This window comes from Schistocerca gregaria, chromosome 2, assembly GCF_023897955.1.
Source record: "Schistocerca gregaria isolate iqSchGreg1 chromosome 2, iqSchGreg1.2, whole genome shotgun sequence".
Classification (NCBI taxonomy): Eukaryota; Metazoa; Arthropoda; class Insecta; order Orthoptera; family Acrididae; genus Schistocerca; species Schistocerca gregaria.
The window spans coordinates 353,757,792-353,774,498 of NC_064921.1; the positions used below are offsets into that span (position 1 = coordinate 353,757,792).

General features: G+C 42.6%; 1 protein-coding gene across 1 annotated transcript in view; it reads right to left on the minus strand.

The window, feature by feature from the left end:
• The window catches only part of LOC126337044 (GRIP and coiled-coil domain-containing protein 2-like), a 252,037-nt gene that overhangs the window by 124,237 nt on the left and 111,093 nt on the right, over positions 1-16,707 (minus strand). The window contains exons 8-9 of the mRNA XM_050001367.1: positions 10,459-10,699; positions 1,103-1,209 (exon numbers count right to left, since the gene is read on the minus strand). Of these exons, the coding sequence (XP_049857324.1) occupies positions 1,103-1,209; positions 10,459-10,699 (348 nt within the window). The remainder of the gene's footprint in view (positions 1-1,102; positions 1,210-10,458; positions 10,700-16,707) is intronic.

Below are 16,707 nucleotides of genomic sequence, written 5' to 3' on the forward strand. Positions count from 1 at the left end.
CAGCTTAAAAACTATCTAATCTACTGTGGACAATTAACTGCACATCATCTGAACAGATGGATGTTTTCTATACAGTACATGTCTCTTACTGTTCTACTTACATGAAATTTAACCTCTCGCACTTTCCTTACAGATTGACCATTCAGCTAAAGCAGTAACTAGCAATAATTTTCCTGACAAGCATCTATTTACTTTATATACAGATAATAATAGCATATTTTATTTGTAAATAAGTTTTAGTGTCTTCTTGGTATAGGTTTAGAATACTTACTAGATCATTTTTGCAATAATTTCAAGTAATAATATATATTCTGTGTATTTTCAACCTAATGCAGAAGACTACACACTGCAATTCATATTTTAGCTACATTCAACAGAAGGATCTTTTACAGTGTGGGCCTACTTCACATAGTTTCTCATTGCAATTATTTAAGTCTCTTAAATCAAGTATAAAACCCTCAGTTTCTTGGTTCACTCTAACAAGATGTCACTGTGTACTCATTTTGTCATTCACACATTCATTTCCTATGACGTGCTACTACTGAACGGTAAGCCTGGCACATTGCATACTGCAGTGATAGTGAAAGGACCCAAACTTACAGTAAGTTTTTTCCATTCATATTTCTGGATGGAAACACACATCACTATATAGAAACAATATGTTTTCTAGATAAAATGCAACCACAATGGACTGCTTACACAAAGATATCACATCTTATTTGAAACTGCGAAATCATCTACTAGCATGACAATTGCGCTTCCTGCAATCTGTTGTTCCATAAGATGAGTCAAGGAATTAAGCAAAAATCTGTATGGGCAAGCTTTTAGGATCTTCTGCATTATGAGAGCTGCCTCTTGGTTTTACAATACTTTTTTAATAGTCGTTCCGTTTACAGATTTGAGCGAATAAGGAAAATGATGCTTAATAAGGTACCAAGTAGAACAATGAAAATGTTTTATAAATTACTGAGTAATAAGCTGAAGGGAACAGTCACAGAAATCATATGCAAGAAACCACTACTTGGATGTAAGCAACAAATAGATGAAGGTAGAAATGAAAATAACATTTTAAAAAAATCACAAAGCAGATTCTGTTACCTACCTTTGTGTAGCGTTCTTCAAATGTATCTTCAAGATCCTTAAGACGTGCTTGTTCTTCAGTTTTGCTGATCGTGCTGTTGCTTGTGACCTCACTGCGAGCGACATCCACTACAACAGGAAAACAATAGTTCACACCTTACAGAACTTCTACATATCTGAATTGCAATAGTGTTAGAAGACACGTTGAAAGCAACAAATGGTGTACTTAGCACAGAATGTGACTCAAGGGTAATCAAACCTAAGACAAATATGTTTAAGAGTAGTACAATGGAGAACTATGGCTTGCTTAACATGAAAATTACGAGTCACAAAGGAGTTGAAGAAGTACAAGAATTATTTGACCTGGGAAGCAAGATTATGAATTCCATATTTGTGGGGATTGACAGCCGCCAGAGGATGTGAAATACAGATGTTACAAATGTGCTTGATAATGACACTTAGTCTAAATTAGCTATCACATGATTAAATAACCACCGCATTACAGCCTACTACAGACCATGTTAACATTTCTTAAGATTATGAATGATGGCCGAAGCAAGCAAGGTATCAGAAGCTGACTGGCACAGGTGAAGAAAGAACTCTACTTCTATCAGATACTGATATGGAAAATAACTGAGACTGTAGTGCAACTGAGATCATAATAAAGAAAGGCTTGGGGTTATGGACGTGACTACATGATGAAGGTAGAAATGGTCAATAGTGAGTATATGACTCATGGAGACACTATGCACAAAAAATCAGTTGAGAATTTTTACACTGCTGAGGCAGAGGGCTATAGAACAGCTACCAGTTCTGCAATCAACACCAAAGTAGTGGAAGTGTTGTTCATGACTTCTAGCAGTGTGAAAGCATAGTTAATCTTTTCTGAGTTTTTAGACCTGTCAATATATATGATTTCAGCACCTTGACACTGACGGAGGATTGAGGGAAAGCTATGTTCCTTAATAACAATGGCAACAAAGATTTTAAGTCCTTCGAACTGGGCCTGTGGTCTGTTTGTACATCAGAGAGGAGCATATGGGGTCACTCCACAAATACATTCAAGTGAGGAGAGGGTCACTATGAAGAGTTTCCAAACATATTCAAATTTGGAATGCCAACCTATGTCAGTCTTCAGGGGGTTGACACACCAACAATGGGGGAAAAAAAATTCGTAATTTGAATGTCTAGAGAACTGGTAGATGGCAATTGTGTATTTCAGGATGAGTTAGTTACACTGAAACCACAGATATAGGATCCCAGTTTCTGCCAGAATACTGACAACAGTGCTCACATGAGAGGCACAAGTGGTCAACATTACCACATAATGATGAATTGGGTTTAACATCTGAAAAGCCGATTGTGGTTCCAGACAATATGTCTGGCACCCACAGCCTAGTTGTGACAAGGCCAGTGTCCTTTACAATTGTAGAAGGGTGGTGTGATCAGTGCCTCAAGAGGTATGGCTAAAAAAGGGCTGAGCATTAAGTGACAGCTTATAACTTGTTTGAAAATAGACGTGACATAATCTTGTCTGTTTCTTGACAAAGAGCAATTTAACTGAAGGGATGGTAGAGGGTCAAAGAAAAGACCATCCATATGGTTCCTTGAAGTTGAATCCCAAATAAGGCCAGTCTGGGAGCTGTATCAAATGCAAGAGTTGTCAACATAAATGATGGTGTTTTCCACTAGTCCATGAAGTCAACAATTCCATATATGGCTATAAGGAAAAGTGTAGCACTCAACACCGAGTGATGACAGATGTGATTCTCCTGGACTTGAGAGGAAGTGATGGCTGCACTGGTTCTTACCTGAAATTATCTAGCCTCTTTTGACATGATTTTTAATAGCTTTCACGAGTTCCATTTTCCATTCTCGATTCCTTCTGAATTAGGCATCAATGCTGTATAGTACTGCCATCCAGGGAAGCCTCGTGTTAACTCAGTACCAAAGAGAACAGTTGTAATTATTACATTTAAGTTTGGAGGCGCGAAATGACTGACTCTTAATGCACAGTCTTTTCCAAAAAAGAGAGTATAGAGCTTTTAGTGGATGTTTAAGTGAAAACACAAGTGACAATGGTCTTTGCTGATGATAGCAGTTCATTTGCAAATAATTCGAATGAAATGATGGAAACAGTCCATCCTAAAGAGTTTCAAGAACTACCATACAACAAAATGTTTTGTATTGTAATGCTTATGTAAACATATTTAAATGGAAGTGCATTTTTTGTTTTAATGTAAACTCAAAGTCAGTGGTTTCAATGTTTCGACGGGGAGACATAATATTTATATATGATGTTCATTAAAGATTTTTCTATGGCAATTTTATGTTTTTTGTGCTTGTTTGCAAATCTGAGGATGGTTGCATTGACAACGAAAATAATCTAGCTATCAAATGTTAATTTTTATATATGTGTGCAATCTAGGCTATTAAAAGATTTTTTTTTTTTTTTTTTTTTTTTTTTTTTTTTTTTTTTTTTTTTTTTTACATTTTAACAAAGTACCATTGATGCCAGTCAAAAAAGACAGCAAATAAGATGTTGGGTCTAGTATAATTCTTCAGTTATTTGAGCAGTATGTTTGGGAGACTGAATGTTCATAAGCCATCAAAGAAAGTTGTTTCTTCGTCCCGCTACTATGACAGTAAGTCACCTATAAGTCAGATATGGTTGAAAATTTTGAGCAAGTATTATTTGTGACCATATCAAGATGTTGAAGATTGTGTATTGAGTCAGGGACTGAAACTGCGATATGGGATGCATTAAGAGCTTAAAGGGAAACAAAAAGGCTCATAATATGCATCGGAAAAGTTCACAGTAAAAGATAGGTGAGCATCCTCCATCCGTTGTTTACATTCTTAGAACATGGGATCATAAGGAGTACTTACTGATGCCACATCAAAATAGGTCATTATAACATTTTGCAAGGACAGATGGGACAGTGGAGATTCTATACCATCAATTAACAGACCAGAGAAGGTAATCAACCACTGTTGGCCTAGTAGCTGAGGGAGCTTGGCCCACACCTGCATGAAGTCTTGGTGTTACTAATATTATTTTTGCCTTTGGTTACTTGAAAATCAAGCCCCTGTATGCCCCTGATTAAAGTTTATGTAGGTTGTCATTGAGAGATGATGTTTACAGCACTGAAGCACACCCTGATAATCTAGGATTGTCACCATAATTTCTCCAGTCCACTACTGCACCAGCTGCCAGACGGAGACCTATTTGCCTGGAGATGCCTTGTACTATTGTTATGTGGCAGCTTTCCACTAGGTTGCCATCTCAAACCTATTTCACTCAACAGAATTCATCCCATCGACAAGTAGCAGACCTTGTGGTTGAGGTGTTTTTTATCAGATCCGTAACAACCTCATCATTCAGTTGGTTAAGCCAAGATCCACATTTCCTGTGACTCTCAACATAACAGCACACTTCTGGAATGTGATCACTAAATTATGCCTAGATATCAAAGTTATAAAGGGCTGGAGGCACTCACCAGTTGCCAGCTCAGGAACCTCAGGTCTGCCAAATTTGCACCCAAAGAGACAAAGAAGACTGAGTTCTCAAGAATTTCTTGCCATTTGGCGTGATGTAGCAGGCACGTTTGACTTACTGAACGCCACTGAAATGAACAGCATTAACCACCCCCCCTCCATTCCCCCAGCTCAAGTGAAACAGGATAAGATAGCTTTGGAGATGCTTCTTTTTTTAAAATTTTTTTGCTGTTTTTGGTTAGCTGTTAATATGCTAATGACAGCTTTATTTCAAATTACGGTGCTCTTCTTTTGTTTTTTGGTTGAACACTAAGCCACAATCTTCATGGCGTGTGGTTCTCTGACTACTGGTATTTGGCTTCCTCATTTCTGGAGTTTGCCCACTACTGGGGTATGCTGATCCTATTTGCTATGGCAGGTGCTTATGCCAACAGTGTTTGTTATGACCTAGTTACTGACAGATATGATAGGAGAGAGCTTTTTTGTTGTTGATGTGAATTATTTTTGGAAGGTAGGTAGCTGTATTGCTTTTAAATCCTTCTTTGCCTCAGAGTATGGAATGTACTGCTTGACTTCAATCTCGTGGATTTTCTTCTCATCAATAATTACCAGGCAGTCTTAGTTCCATGTAGGGTGGCTATTGAAACAACTGACATATTTAAACTGTACACTGGATACCTGGTTCACAAGCATGTATATGGTATCTGTCATATGTAGCCTGGCAAGTGCTTGATGTGGTTGAATGCCCAAATCTTTAACTTACAACAGCGCATAGAGTTGGGAATGTAGGAACGGATTTTTCGGGCGATCGAATCTACTGAGTTTAAGTCTGTTAAAGGTAAGTATAAACATTGCAATCTTACCTAGTTATCCATGAACATTCTTACAAAAAAGAAGACAGCAACCAGCCACTATTAATACTGCTATTTATTTACGGAAAATAGCGCCATCACTGGTTTCGAACTGGCAAGTTCATCATCAGACAGCTGTTCACATGATTTTCAAGATACACTTTACAATATTGTCCGTTTCCGATTTTATTCTTCCACTGTGGCGAAGTATTTTTGGTGTGTTGTTGCCGTCGAAAATTCTGTGCGATTTTGTTGCAAAGTTGCAGGATTGTATTTACACAGCCACGGTCTCACCATGTCAGTTCCAGACAAAATAGCAGCTCCATAAACCTGTTTCATAATATTATTAACTTCACTGAACTTTCTAAAAAATTGCCACTATTGAAGCAGCTCATTTGTATCGAAGCAAGAACATTGTTCTTGCAACTGACAACTTCTTTGTGTAACAGTATAGGCTTCCGCAGCCAGTCATGATCAGACCAAGAAGAAGGCCATTATGAATTCTTTGTGTAGTTCACTTATGATCAGTATTCTTCAAGCATTTTAGAATTCAGTAACTTGTCTACTTGATCATCTCTTGCTGTTTCAATCAACAATGTGTCATTTCTTAATCTTCTTAATTAGATTTGAGTGCCCCTGCTAGTTGTTCCAAAGCTTTATTTATGTGAACAGGGATAATTTTTTGAAGTTTTCTTCTTTTTTCTCAATAACTATAAATATAAAAGCAAGCCCAGAAATGCTTCACATGCGCTAAATATGAGTGGGAAATGGAAATATGTACTAATATGGAGTATCCGCCAGAATTGTGTCAGGATGCAAATTTCAGCTCCTCTTTGCGACTTTTCCCCACTTTCAAGGCATGGCATTCAAAATTATAATAAATCATACAGAACATGAATGAAAAATTGCAGGGTACATAATGCATTTAGGTCGACGCAGAAAACAGGACAGTTGTTCTCCTAATGAGGAAACAGAGCGATTTATCTGATGTTGAAAAGGATATGATCATTGTCTTTTGGGCGAAGCATTTCAAAAACGGCAAAGTTCGTAAACTATTCATGTGCTGACATGGTTAAAGTAGACTATGTATGGCAAAATGACGTTACCCAAAGCTAGCACCGAGGCAACAGTGGTGCACCACGGGCTGTAGGGGCATGTATGGGCGAACCGAGGTGCAACTACTGAGCAACTGAACGTCCAAATGAACCAAGGGACTACAAACTGTGTCTCCTCAATGACCGTTCACTGAACACTGCTAAGTACCTGCCTCAGCCACCCAAACTGACTGCTGTTCATTGGCAAGAAGGCTGAAATTTGCAGGTCACTACTGCAACTGGACATCCACCGACTGGTGACAGTTGTCCTTTTCCGATGAATCACATTTTTTGCTCCATCAAACAGATGGCCACTGGTATGCACAGCCCTGCACCAAGTGTCAGAAAGGTCCAGGCCAGATGAGAGATGTTATGGTCTGAGGAATGATTTTGGGGTATCTCCTGGGATGGCACAGTGGATCAACCCAATTATCCGGCTATCCTTTGCGACCATTTCCTCCTCTACATGCGGTTTGTGTTTTCTCAGCACAATGTCATCTACCAGCAGGACAATGCAATTTGTCACACAGCTCGCACTGCACATACATGGTTTGAAGAGCACCACAGGATGAATTTACCACACTCCTTTGGCCACCAAACTACCTCGATTTAAAACCTAATCGAGAACCTGTGGGACCACCTCGACTGGGCTGTTCACACCATGGATCCTCAACCGAGGAAGCCAGCTCAGCTGGTAATGACACTGGAGTCAGCATGGCTCCACATCCTGATTGGTACCTTCCTAAACTCCACTGACACTCTTCCTGGACATCCCGCGGCAGTCTATATTGCAAAAGGTGATTATTCAGGTTTTTTAAGGGTAGTCACATTAATGTGACTGGACAGTGTACATGGCGAAGTAATGTATTAATGTATATGAGAGAAACCATTTATCTAATGGTTTAAATGCCCTGGTAACATAGTTAAGAGCAAATGTGAGAAAGAAAACGAAACCACATTTTTCATAGCACAGCGTTTCCTTTCTCGTAGTCTGTTTTAATGGAAAACCTATAAATTGTTGTTTTTATATCCTATGCCCATCCAAATGTTTATTAGAGTATTGTGTAAAACTCTGAAATAAAATGGTGAAGAATGTCTCAAGATCTTTGTTAACAAAGTTTCCCCTTTGTATATTAGTATAGATTATTCAGCACAGGATATAGTCTGTTATAGTTATAAGGACTTGTTTTAATAGATTTCTCAGATTAGCTGGTATTGATTGCGTAGCACTGACAATGGACTTATCGCCATGGGTCACACCTTCATCACCAGTGATACACACAAATTTAACAATGAAATTTCCTCCATATAGTGCCATATCATACTGTAAACTAACTGTGATTGAACAAAACCGATATTTTGAACATGGGTGCAGTATCCTCCCTCTGGTTCCAATCATGACACTGTGTACGTGAAACAAATGAAATGCTTCACAAAGGGAAACAAGAAGGAGCAGTGTTAAGTTACTAATATCATGAAAATATCACTGAAGAACTAGCTACACTCTTTGAATGGCTGATGTATTCCACTGTAACTAGTTTTCAGGCAGGGCCCAGTGACATATGGCAGCACAGATTTCTCGTACAAATTTCACACATTTGTCATGAGGAAAGGTTTTGTTTCATACAGCACAGCAAAGACGTCTGCATCACTGATACGTGACATACAGAAAATGAACTAGACTAAAGGCACGATGGTGGACGTTTATGTGACATGAATGAAATTCGTATTTGCAGTCCTGTGACCACGAGTCAACATTATACTGGAAACAAACTTAACAAACTGCAGTAAATGTTACCTTAAGAGATTTTCTTTGGCGAAACTGAAACATGACTCGCATGTAAGAGTCTGTTGAGCTCGAGACTGTTACAGCCAGTTAAATTCCCCATTGAGTAGGCCTGCAGTAAGAACTGCATTTATCAGTCTCTAAATTGACATGAACATAGAGTACCAATAAACAACTCTCATGAAATAGAAAGGTTTAAAGCACAAATATTCTTAACTTCCTAAATAACCAACAAAAGTAATTGAGAAGAGAGAAAATGTGAAAGGAATCAGGGGGGGAGAGTGCAAGAAGATGAGATGACTGAGAAGTAACATTTACCTATTGGATATAAAATAGGATGGCATGTAGTATCAGTGACACCCAAACACTCTTTCTGTAATGGGTTGTTGCAAAGAATTTTCACTAGTCACATTGACGAGCATGTATGTTTTCTTACAGGATGCATATAATTATTAACTTCTTTGCAGTCTAAGATTAAACGAACCAGTCCATATTTATTGGAACTCTAGATAAGGCACAGGGAGAAAGACTGCATATTTGGGCAAAACTTTACACACATTTCTGGCCTTCAAAATTGCAATAAATGTCAAATTGACATGAAGTACACTATGTGCTGGGATACGCAAATGATTATTACTCCAGCACAGCTGCACAAAGGAGAGTGAGTACGATCATCAACATACTATACACAAGGGAACAATATGCAGCAAGTTTCTCATTCAGAAATTACATTTGATTGATGGTTGTTTGTGAAAAGATTGTGTTATGCCACATGCAAGAAGGGGAACATCTACCAGCATGTGTAAGAATTTAACAGTGGCAAGGCTAGGGGCGACTGAGATTGCAGTTAATCAATCCGTGATACTACTGCTGGCAACATTTGGGGTCCATGACCGTTGAAGAATATGATATTGATGGGTTCAAGAGGGTCACACTCAATGTCGTGAAGAATCTAAATGGTTCCGTATGACTTGTACCCATGAGAACAGACACACCGTGCTGGATTGTACAATCACGTCACATGCCTCGAGCCAGGAAACAAGCTAATTTGTATCAAGAAAAGTATCCACGACAATCCGAGGATGTCTGGATCACCATGAACTGCCAGCACAGCGAACATTTTTGTGGCTTCCCTTGACAAGGCAGCTGAGAACCACTCACCAACAATGGTGTGACCAATGACAAAACCGGGCACCGAAGCAGCACAATACCATCTTTTCAGATGAGACTCAGTTCTATGTATAGCATCACAACAGACATACCTGTATGTGAAGGCTCCAAGGAAAATGAATGTTGCCCACTGCAGTCATGCTCATTCTTTGGGGCCAGCATGCTGTCAAAATTATACAGGGTGTCTTTGGGTACACAACATGATCACCTATTGTTTACACTGCTGGTAATTTGGACACACATTTCTGATCTGTTAAGACTGGTGGCTGAACCCTACATTTGAGATCTCCATGTTGGCACCTTTCAATGAGACAATGTGAGACCACTTGTTGCCTGTACTGTATTAACAAACCTCAGTACAGAGGCTGTTCAACTGTTGATCTGACCCAAACCTTCATCAGATTTCTCACCCGCTGCATGCATTTGGCCATCAGCTGCTGAGAGACTGGCATGCCATTACTCATCAGCCACTATGATTAATGAATTCTGGCACAGAGTTGAAACAGAATGGACAGAATATCCCATGCGTCACCTGAGCTCAGTTCGTCTTGATTCCTAGCCTGACGAAACTCACTGTTACTGCCAGGGAGGCAACTCTGTGTACTAAATTTTGCACCCCATATACACACAAATAACTAATCAATTTCATCATTTATTCTTCCTGTTATGCTGTATACAAACAACACGTAAAATTTCATTATTTACTAAATTTCTGGGGTTGCAATTTTAATAACCAGCATTTTATATTAATGCTGTTCAAGATGTGAAAACATCTTATGGAAGCAATGCAAGAATTGTAGCAGTTAAATTTCTTGCAACACTTTTGGGGGGGGGGGGGGGGTCCAAGTCCAAAAACTGGCATAAAATGTTTGAGCTCTTGTTTCTCTCTCTACAAATTGTTCAACATCTACTTTAATTATAGTAGAACAACAATTCGTTTACGAATTGATACAGCAATTACTTATTTAGTATAGCTCACCTGCAGCTTCCTTTTCAAATTCTGTTATGCGGCTTCTCATCTGTGCTATTTCTTCCTTCTGTTGAGAATTTTCTGTCTCAAGTGACTGCACTTCCACAATCTTTTTGTCCAGGGAGGATGTCACTGTTTGCAATTCTTCTTGAGTAGATGTTAAACGCTTTCGTGTCTCTTGCAACTGCTGCTCTAGGTCACTAACAGCCTCTTGAAGCTTTGAAATTGTTTCACCACGAAGTTTTAATGCCTGGTTACAAAAAATGTTATACAGTAGTGGATGGTCTTACTCTCAGAATAAAATGTGTCACTGTTAATAACAGCAATACTTCCTACCTCCTCCTCCCAAGTACACACACACACACACACACACACACACACACACACACACACACACACACACACACACACACAGAGAGAGAGAGAGAGAGAGAGAGAGAGAGAGAGAGAGAGAGAGAGAGAGAGAGAAGGGAGGGTTGTTTGTTTGGTTGGTTTAAAAGGGGGGAAAAGGGACCAAATTGTGATGTCATCGGTCCCTTGTTCCCAGTAGAACATTACCCAAGGGAAAGAAGAAAACAAAGAAGACGTATGAAACAATAACGGGAGAAAGGAAGAACCAGAAGAATGACGGAAGGACAACAAACACTTCAATGGACAAAACAGAAGAAGAAAACCACAGAGACAGGCAAGAAACAAACAGAGCGAAGAGATTAAAAACAAGCAAGCAGATTACCATGGCTGGCTGACCATGAGGATAAAAAAGGAGAAGCTAGCCACTCTGCAACGCATTAAAACCTCCACACTAAAAGCCACAGCGACACTGAGGTGGGTCCTCGCGACGGAGGAGGTAACCATGTGTGAGCCACGTATGGCCAATGCGGAACCGACAAAGGGCAACTGATTCACTGTGAGAAGCCCTTAGGGAAGTCTTCCACAAATTCGCAGTCTCCTTAATTACACGCAGTTTGTTGTGCATACTGTTATGAGACTCCGTCTCCCTAAGCTGAAAAACCTTGCGGCCTAAGACAGAGATGCCCATCTCCAGGAATGGTTTCCACTTAGCCTGTTTCGCCAGCCTGTCAGCAAGTTCGTTGCCTGGGATTCCAACGTGTCCTGAGGTCCACACAAACACCACTGAATGACTGGACCGTTCCAGGGCAGAGATGGACTCCTGGATGTTCGCTAGCAAAAGATGGCGAGGGTAGCACTGCTTGATAGCTTGTAAGCTTGTAAGCTGCTCAGGGAGTCAGAACCGAGAAGGAACAACTCAATAGAACAGGAATGGATGTACTGAAGTGCACGAGATATGGCCACAAGACCTGCAGTTAATACACTGCAGCCAGCAGGCAAGGAATGCTGTTCAACATGGCCTCTGTGTACACAGGCAAAACCAACATTAGCATCAGCCATCGTGTCGTCAGTTCAAACAACTTCAGAGCCCCAGAGCACGTCAAGAATCGAGAGGAAGTGACAGTGGCGGGTTAACGGAGTCCTTAGGTCCATGCAAAAGGTTCAGATGAAGCTTTGGCCATGGTGTACATGAATGAACCTCAAGTAGAGGTGGTAATGGGAAGGACTCCAGTTCGGAGAGAAAGGATCGTACGCAAACCGCAATTGTGAGCTATGACCTGGGGTGCTGATGCGAGAGATGAACTGCCGCAGGCGGGAAAAGGAGATAGTAATTGGGACGCTCAGGAGAACTACGAATGTGTGCAACATAACTGGCAAGCAGTTGTGCATGTCGGATCCGCAATGGAGGGACTCTGGCCTCCACCAGCCACTGGTCACTGGACTCGTTCTAAAAGCTCCAGTCGCTAGGCAAATTCCACAGTAGTGCACTGGGTTGAGTAAACACAATGCTGAGGGTGCTGCCAAACCATAAACCTGACTCCCATAGTCAAGGCAGGATTGAACAAGGGCTCTACACAGCTGCAGCAGTGTAGAGTGCACTGCTCAGGCAGTGGCGAGCATTTAGGTACTGCCAGAACTTCCACTTAAGCTGACGAAGGTGAGGTAGCGAATTCAACAGGATGTTGAAAACCAGTCCTAAGAATAGAAATGTCTCCACTACAGTGAGTGGATCGTCATTAAGATAAAGTTCAGGTCTAGGATGAACAATACAATGCTGACAGAAGTGCAGGACACATGACTCTGCAGCTGAAAACTGGAAGCCGTGGGCTATAGCTCATGACTGCGCCTTGTGAATGGCTCCCTGTAGGCGCTGCTCAGTAACACCGGTACTGGAGGAGCAATACGAAATGCATAAGTCATCCGCATACAGAGAAGAGGAGACTGATGGCCCTGCTGCTAGCCGTTAAAGGCCGCTAAAGATAGAGATATACTCAATATGGAGCCCTGTGGACCTCCATTCTCCTGAATACAGAGGAGGGAGGGGGGGGGGGGGGGGGAAGATGGGGAGAGGAGGCGGGTCTATGGGAAGCACCAACTTGGACATGGAAATTACGGAGTGACAGGAAGTTTTGGATAAAAATTGGGAGTGGTCCCCGGAGACCCCACTCAAACAATGAGGCACGGATATGATGTCACCAAGTCGTGTTGTACGCTTTAGGTAGGTCAAAAAAGATGGCAACCGGGTGTTGGTATCTGGGTATCTGGAAAAGGTTGTTCGGATGGCAGACTCAAGGGACACAAGATTATCAGTGTTAGATCAACCCTTGCGGAAGCCGCCCTGACATAGAGCCAGTAGGCCACGTGACACCAGGACCCAACCGAACTGCCAATACACCATACGTTCCAGCAGCTTACAGAGAACGTTGGTGAGGCTCAAGGGCCAATAGCTATCTACATTAAGCAGATTTTTATCAGGTTTTAGCACTGGAATAATGGTGCTCTCCCGCCATTGCAATGGAAAGGCGCCATCGCACCAGATCTGGTTGAAGACGACAGGGAGATATTGCTTGTAGTCAGAAGAGAGATGTTTAATCATCTGACTGTGGATCCGATCCAGCCCAGGATCTGTGTCGGGGCATTATGCAAGGGTGCTGAGGAGCTCCCACTCTGTAAATGGGTCATTATAGGGTTCACTGTGGCGTTTAGTGAACAAGAGGACTTTCCTTTCCATCCACTATTTGAGGGTGCGAAGGTTGGGGGTTAGTTCTCCGATGTAAAGGCTCGAGAAAAGTGCTCCGCAATTGCATCAGTAGAGAGCATACCATTGATGTTAACGCCAGGGATACCTGTTGGGGTCTGGTACCCAAAAAGACGTTTGATCTTCATCCGCACTTGGAAAGGTGATGTATGGCACCCAATGGTCAACATGGGCCTCTCCCAAAACTCCTGTTTCAATCGTTTTAAAGGCAGGCAAACGCAGGCATGGAGCTGCTTAAAGACTGTTAGGTGCTCTAGGGAAGGGTACATCGCTGTAGAGCTTGCCGACGCTCTTTAATTGCCTCAGCAACTTCTGGGGACTACCAAGGGACTGTCTGTCGCCGTGGGCATCCTAGAGAATGAGGGATCACGTTTTCTGCCACAGACAACAGACATTATTGTTGTAGTGACCTGCTCAGTCACAACATTGATGGCACCATGTGGGGGACATTCACTGGTGATAGCAGAGGTGAAGGCTACCCAGTCTACCTTGTTTAAAGCCCATCTGGGTTGGCGTCCATGGGCATGATGCCAGCGGAGTGACAGGAAGATGGGGAAGTGGTCACTACCACACAGGTCGTCATGTGCTCTCCAGTGGATAGATGAAGAAGTCCTGGGCTGCAAATTAATAAATCAATGGTCGAGTAACTACCAAGAGCCACTATAAAATGTGTGGCGGCCCCAGTATTTAAGAGGGAGAGGTTGAGTTGGGACAGTAAATTTTCGACATTTCCGGCACGGCCAGTAAGCATGGTGCTACCCCACACGGGGTTATGGGCATTAAAATCTACCAAAAATAGGAAAGGATTAGGGAGTTGATCAATCAGTGCAGCCAATACGTTCAGGGGTACCACACCATCTGGAGGGAGATATATGCTGCAGACAGTTATTTCCTGCATCGTCCATATCTTGACAGCCACAGCTTCAAGAGGACATGCAAAGGGCACAGGTTCACTAAATACTGAGTTCAGGACCCGGAAGTCACGAAGGGCGAGGGTCTGCACTGGCGGGAACCCAAGTTTCCTGGAGGGCACTGCAGAAAACAGGTGTAAAGCTTAACAGTTGCCGTAGCTCAGCCAGATGGTGGAAAAAACCGCTACAATTCCACTGGAGGATGAAACACTCAATGAGGCAATCTACACCTCAGGGTAACCTGCTGCCACTGACTTATTTCCGGAACAGGCGATATCCATTGTGTCTGAGGGTCTGGTGAGATCTAGGTCCTCGGTGGACGTCAGAATCTTCACCTCGTCCTCCAATGCAGAGCATGCAGGCAGCAGTGGTGTGGGTGCCACAATTCCCTTGGTCTCGGGGGTCATATTTCTGGATTTCTCACACTGATCTGTGGGTTTCTGTGCCTGGGAGAGTTCCACTGATTCAGTCTCCGGGACTGAGGATGATCATGAAGCCCTACGACCAGCTGCTATTAGGCACTTCAGCTACTGGCAGGTGTCATTTACCCAATAGCAGAAACCTTGGAAGAGAGTGACCCAAGGGGCCCCTTCATAGCGAGAGGAGCCAAAGAAGACTTATGTTTCTTTGGCTGAGAAGTGGGGACTGGTGTCCCTGATGGTTGGGGGCAACAGTACTCCCGAGGTAGGTGGTGCAGGAGCAACAAGGAGGGAAGTGCCTGCCCCCCCCCCCCCCCCATCAAGGGGGTAGGTGTAGTCTTCCAGCTCTGAGAGCCGAATGGGACTCGTGGAACTGATGGGGCTACAACTGTTCTCGTAGCGGCGGCACAATAGCCACAGGATGCAGGCACTCAAATTTCCTCTTGGCCTCAGTGTAGGTCAGTCAGTCCAGGGTCTCATATTCCACGATTTTCCTTTCTCGCTGTAAAATCCTACAGTCTGGTGAGCAAGGGAAATGATGACACAGATCGGAGGCAGGGCACATGGAGTATTGGGATGGGATAGACATTCACAATCTCGACATGTGATGCTGTAAGTACAGCTGGAAGACATATGGCTGAACTTCCAGCATCACATGTCTAGAGTGTGGACATCCATCCCATCCCATCCCATTACTCCATACTCCACGGCGTTGGGGGAGGGATATATGGCTTGACATCATAGTGGTAGACTATCACCCTGACCTTCTCAAGTAATGTGCCACCCTCGAAGGCCAAGATGAAGGCACCGGTGGCAACCTGATTCTCCCTCAGACCCTGATGGATGCACCTAACGAAATGAACTCCTCGTCGCTCTAAGTTGGCATCTAGCTTATCGTCAGACTGCAAAAGATGATCTACATCTCCATCATACTCCGCAAGCCACCCAACGGTGTGTGGCGGAGGGCACTTTACGTGCCACTGTCATTACCTCCCTTTTCTGTTCCAGTCGCGTATGGTTCGCGGGAAGAACGACTGTCTGAAAGCCTCCGTGCGCCTCGAATCTCTCTAATTTTACATTCATGATCTCCACGGGAAGTATAAGTAGGGGGAAGCAGTATATTCGATACCTCATCTAGAAACGCACCCTCTCGAAACCTAGCGAGCAAGCTACACCGTGATGCAGAGCGCCTCTCTTGCAGAGTCTGCCACTTGAGTTTGCTAAACATCTCCGTAACGCTATCACGGTTACCAAATAACCCTGTGACGAAACGTGCCGCTCTTCTTTGGATCTTCTCTATCTCCTCCGTCAACTCGATCTGGTACGGATCCCACACTGATGAGCAATACTCAAGTATAGGTCGAACGAGTTATTTGTAAGCTACCTCCTTTGTTGATGGACTACATTTCCTAAGGACTCTCCCAATGAATCTCAACCTGGTACCCGCATTACCAACAATTACTTTGATATGATCATTCCATTTCAAATCGTTCCGCACGGATACCCCCAGATATTTAACAGAAGTAACTGCTACCAGTGTTTGTTCCGCTATCATATAATCATACAATAATGGATCCTTCTTTCTATGTATTCGCAATACATTACATTTGTCTATGTTAAGGGTCAGTTGCCACTCCCTGCACCAAGTGCCTGTCTGCTGCAGATCTTCCTGCATTTCGCTACAATTTTCTAATGCTGCAACTTCTCTGTATACTACAGCATCATCCGCGAAAAGCCGCATGGAACTTCCGACACTATCTACTAGGTCATTTATATATATTGTGAAAAGCAATGGTCCCATAACACTCCCCTGTGGCAC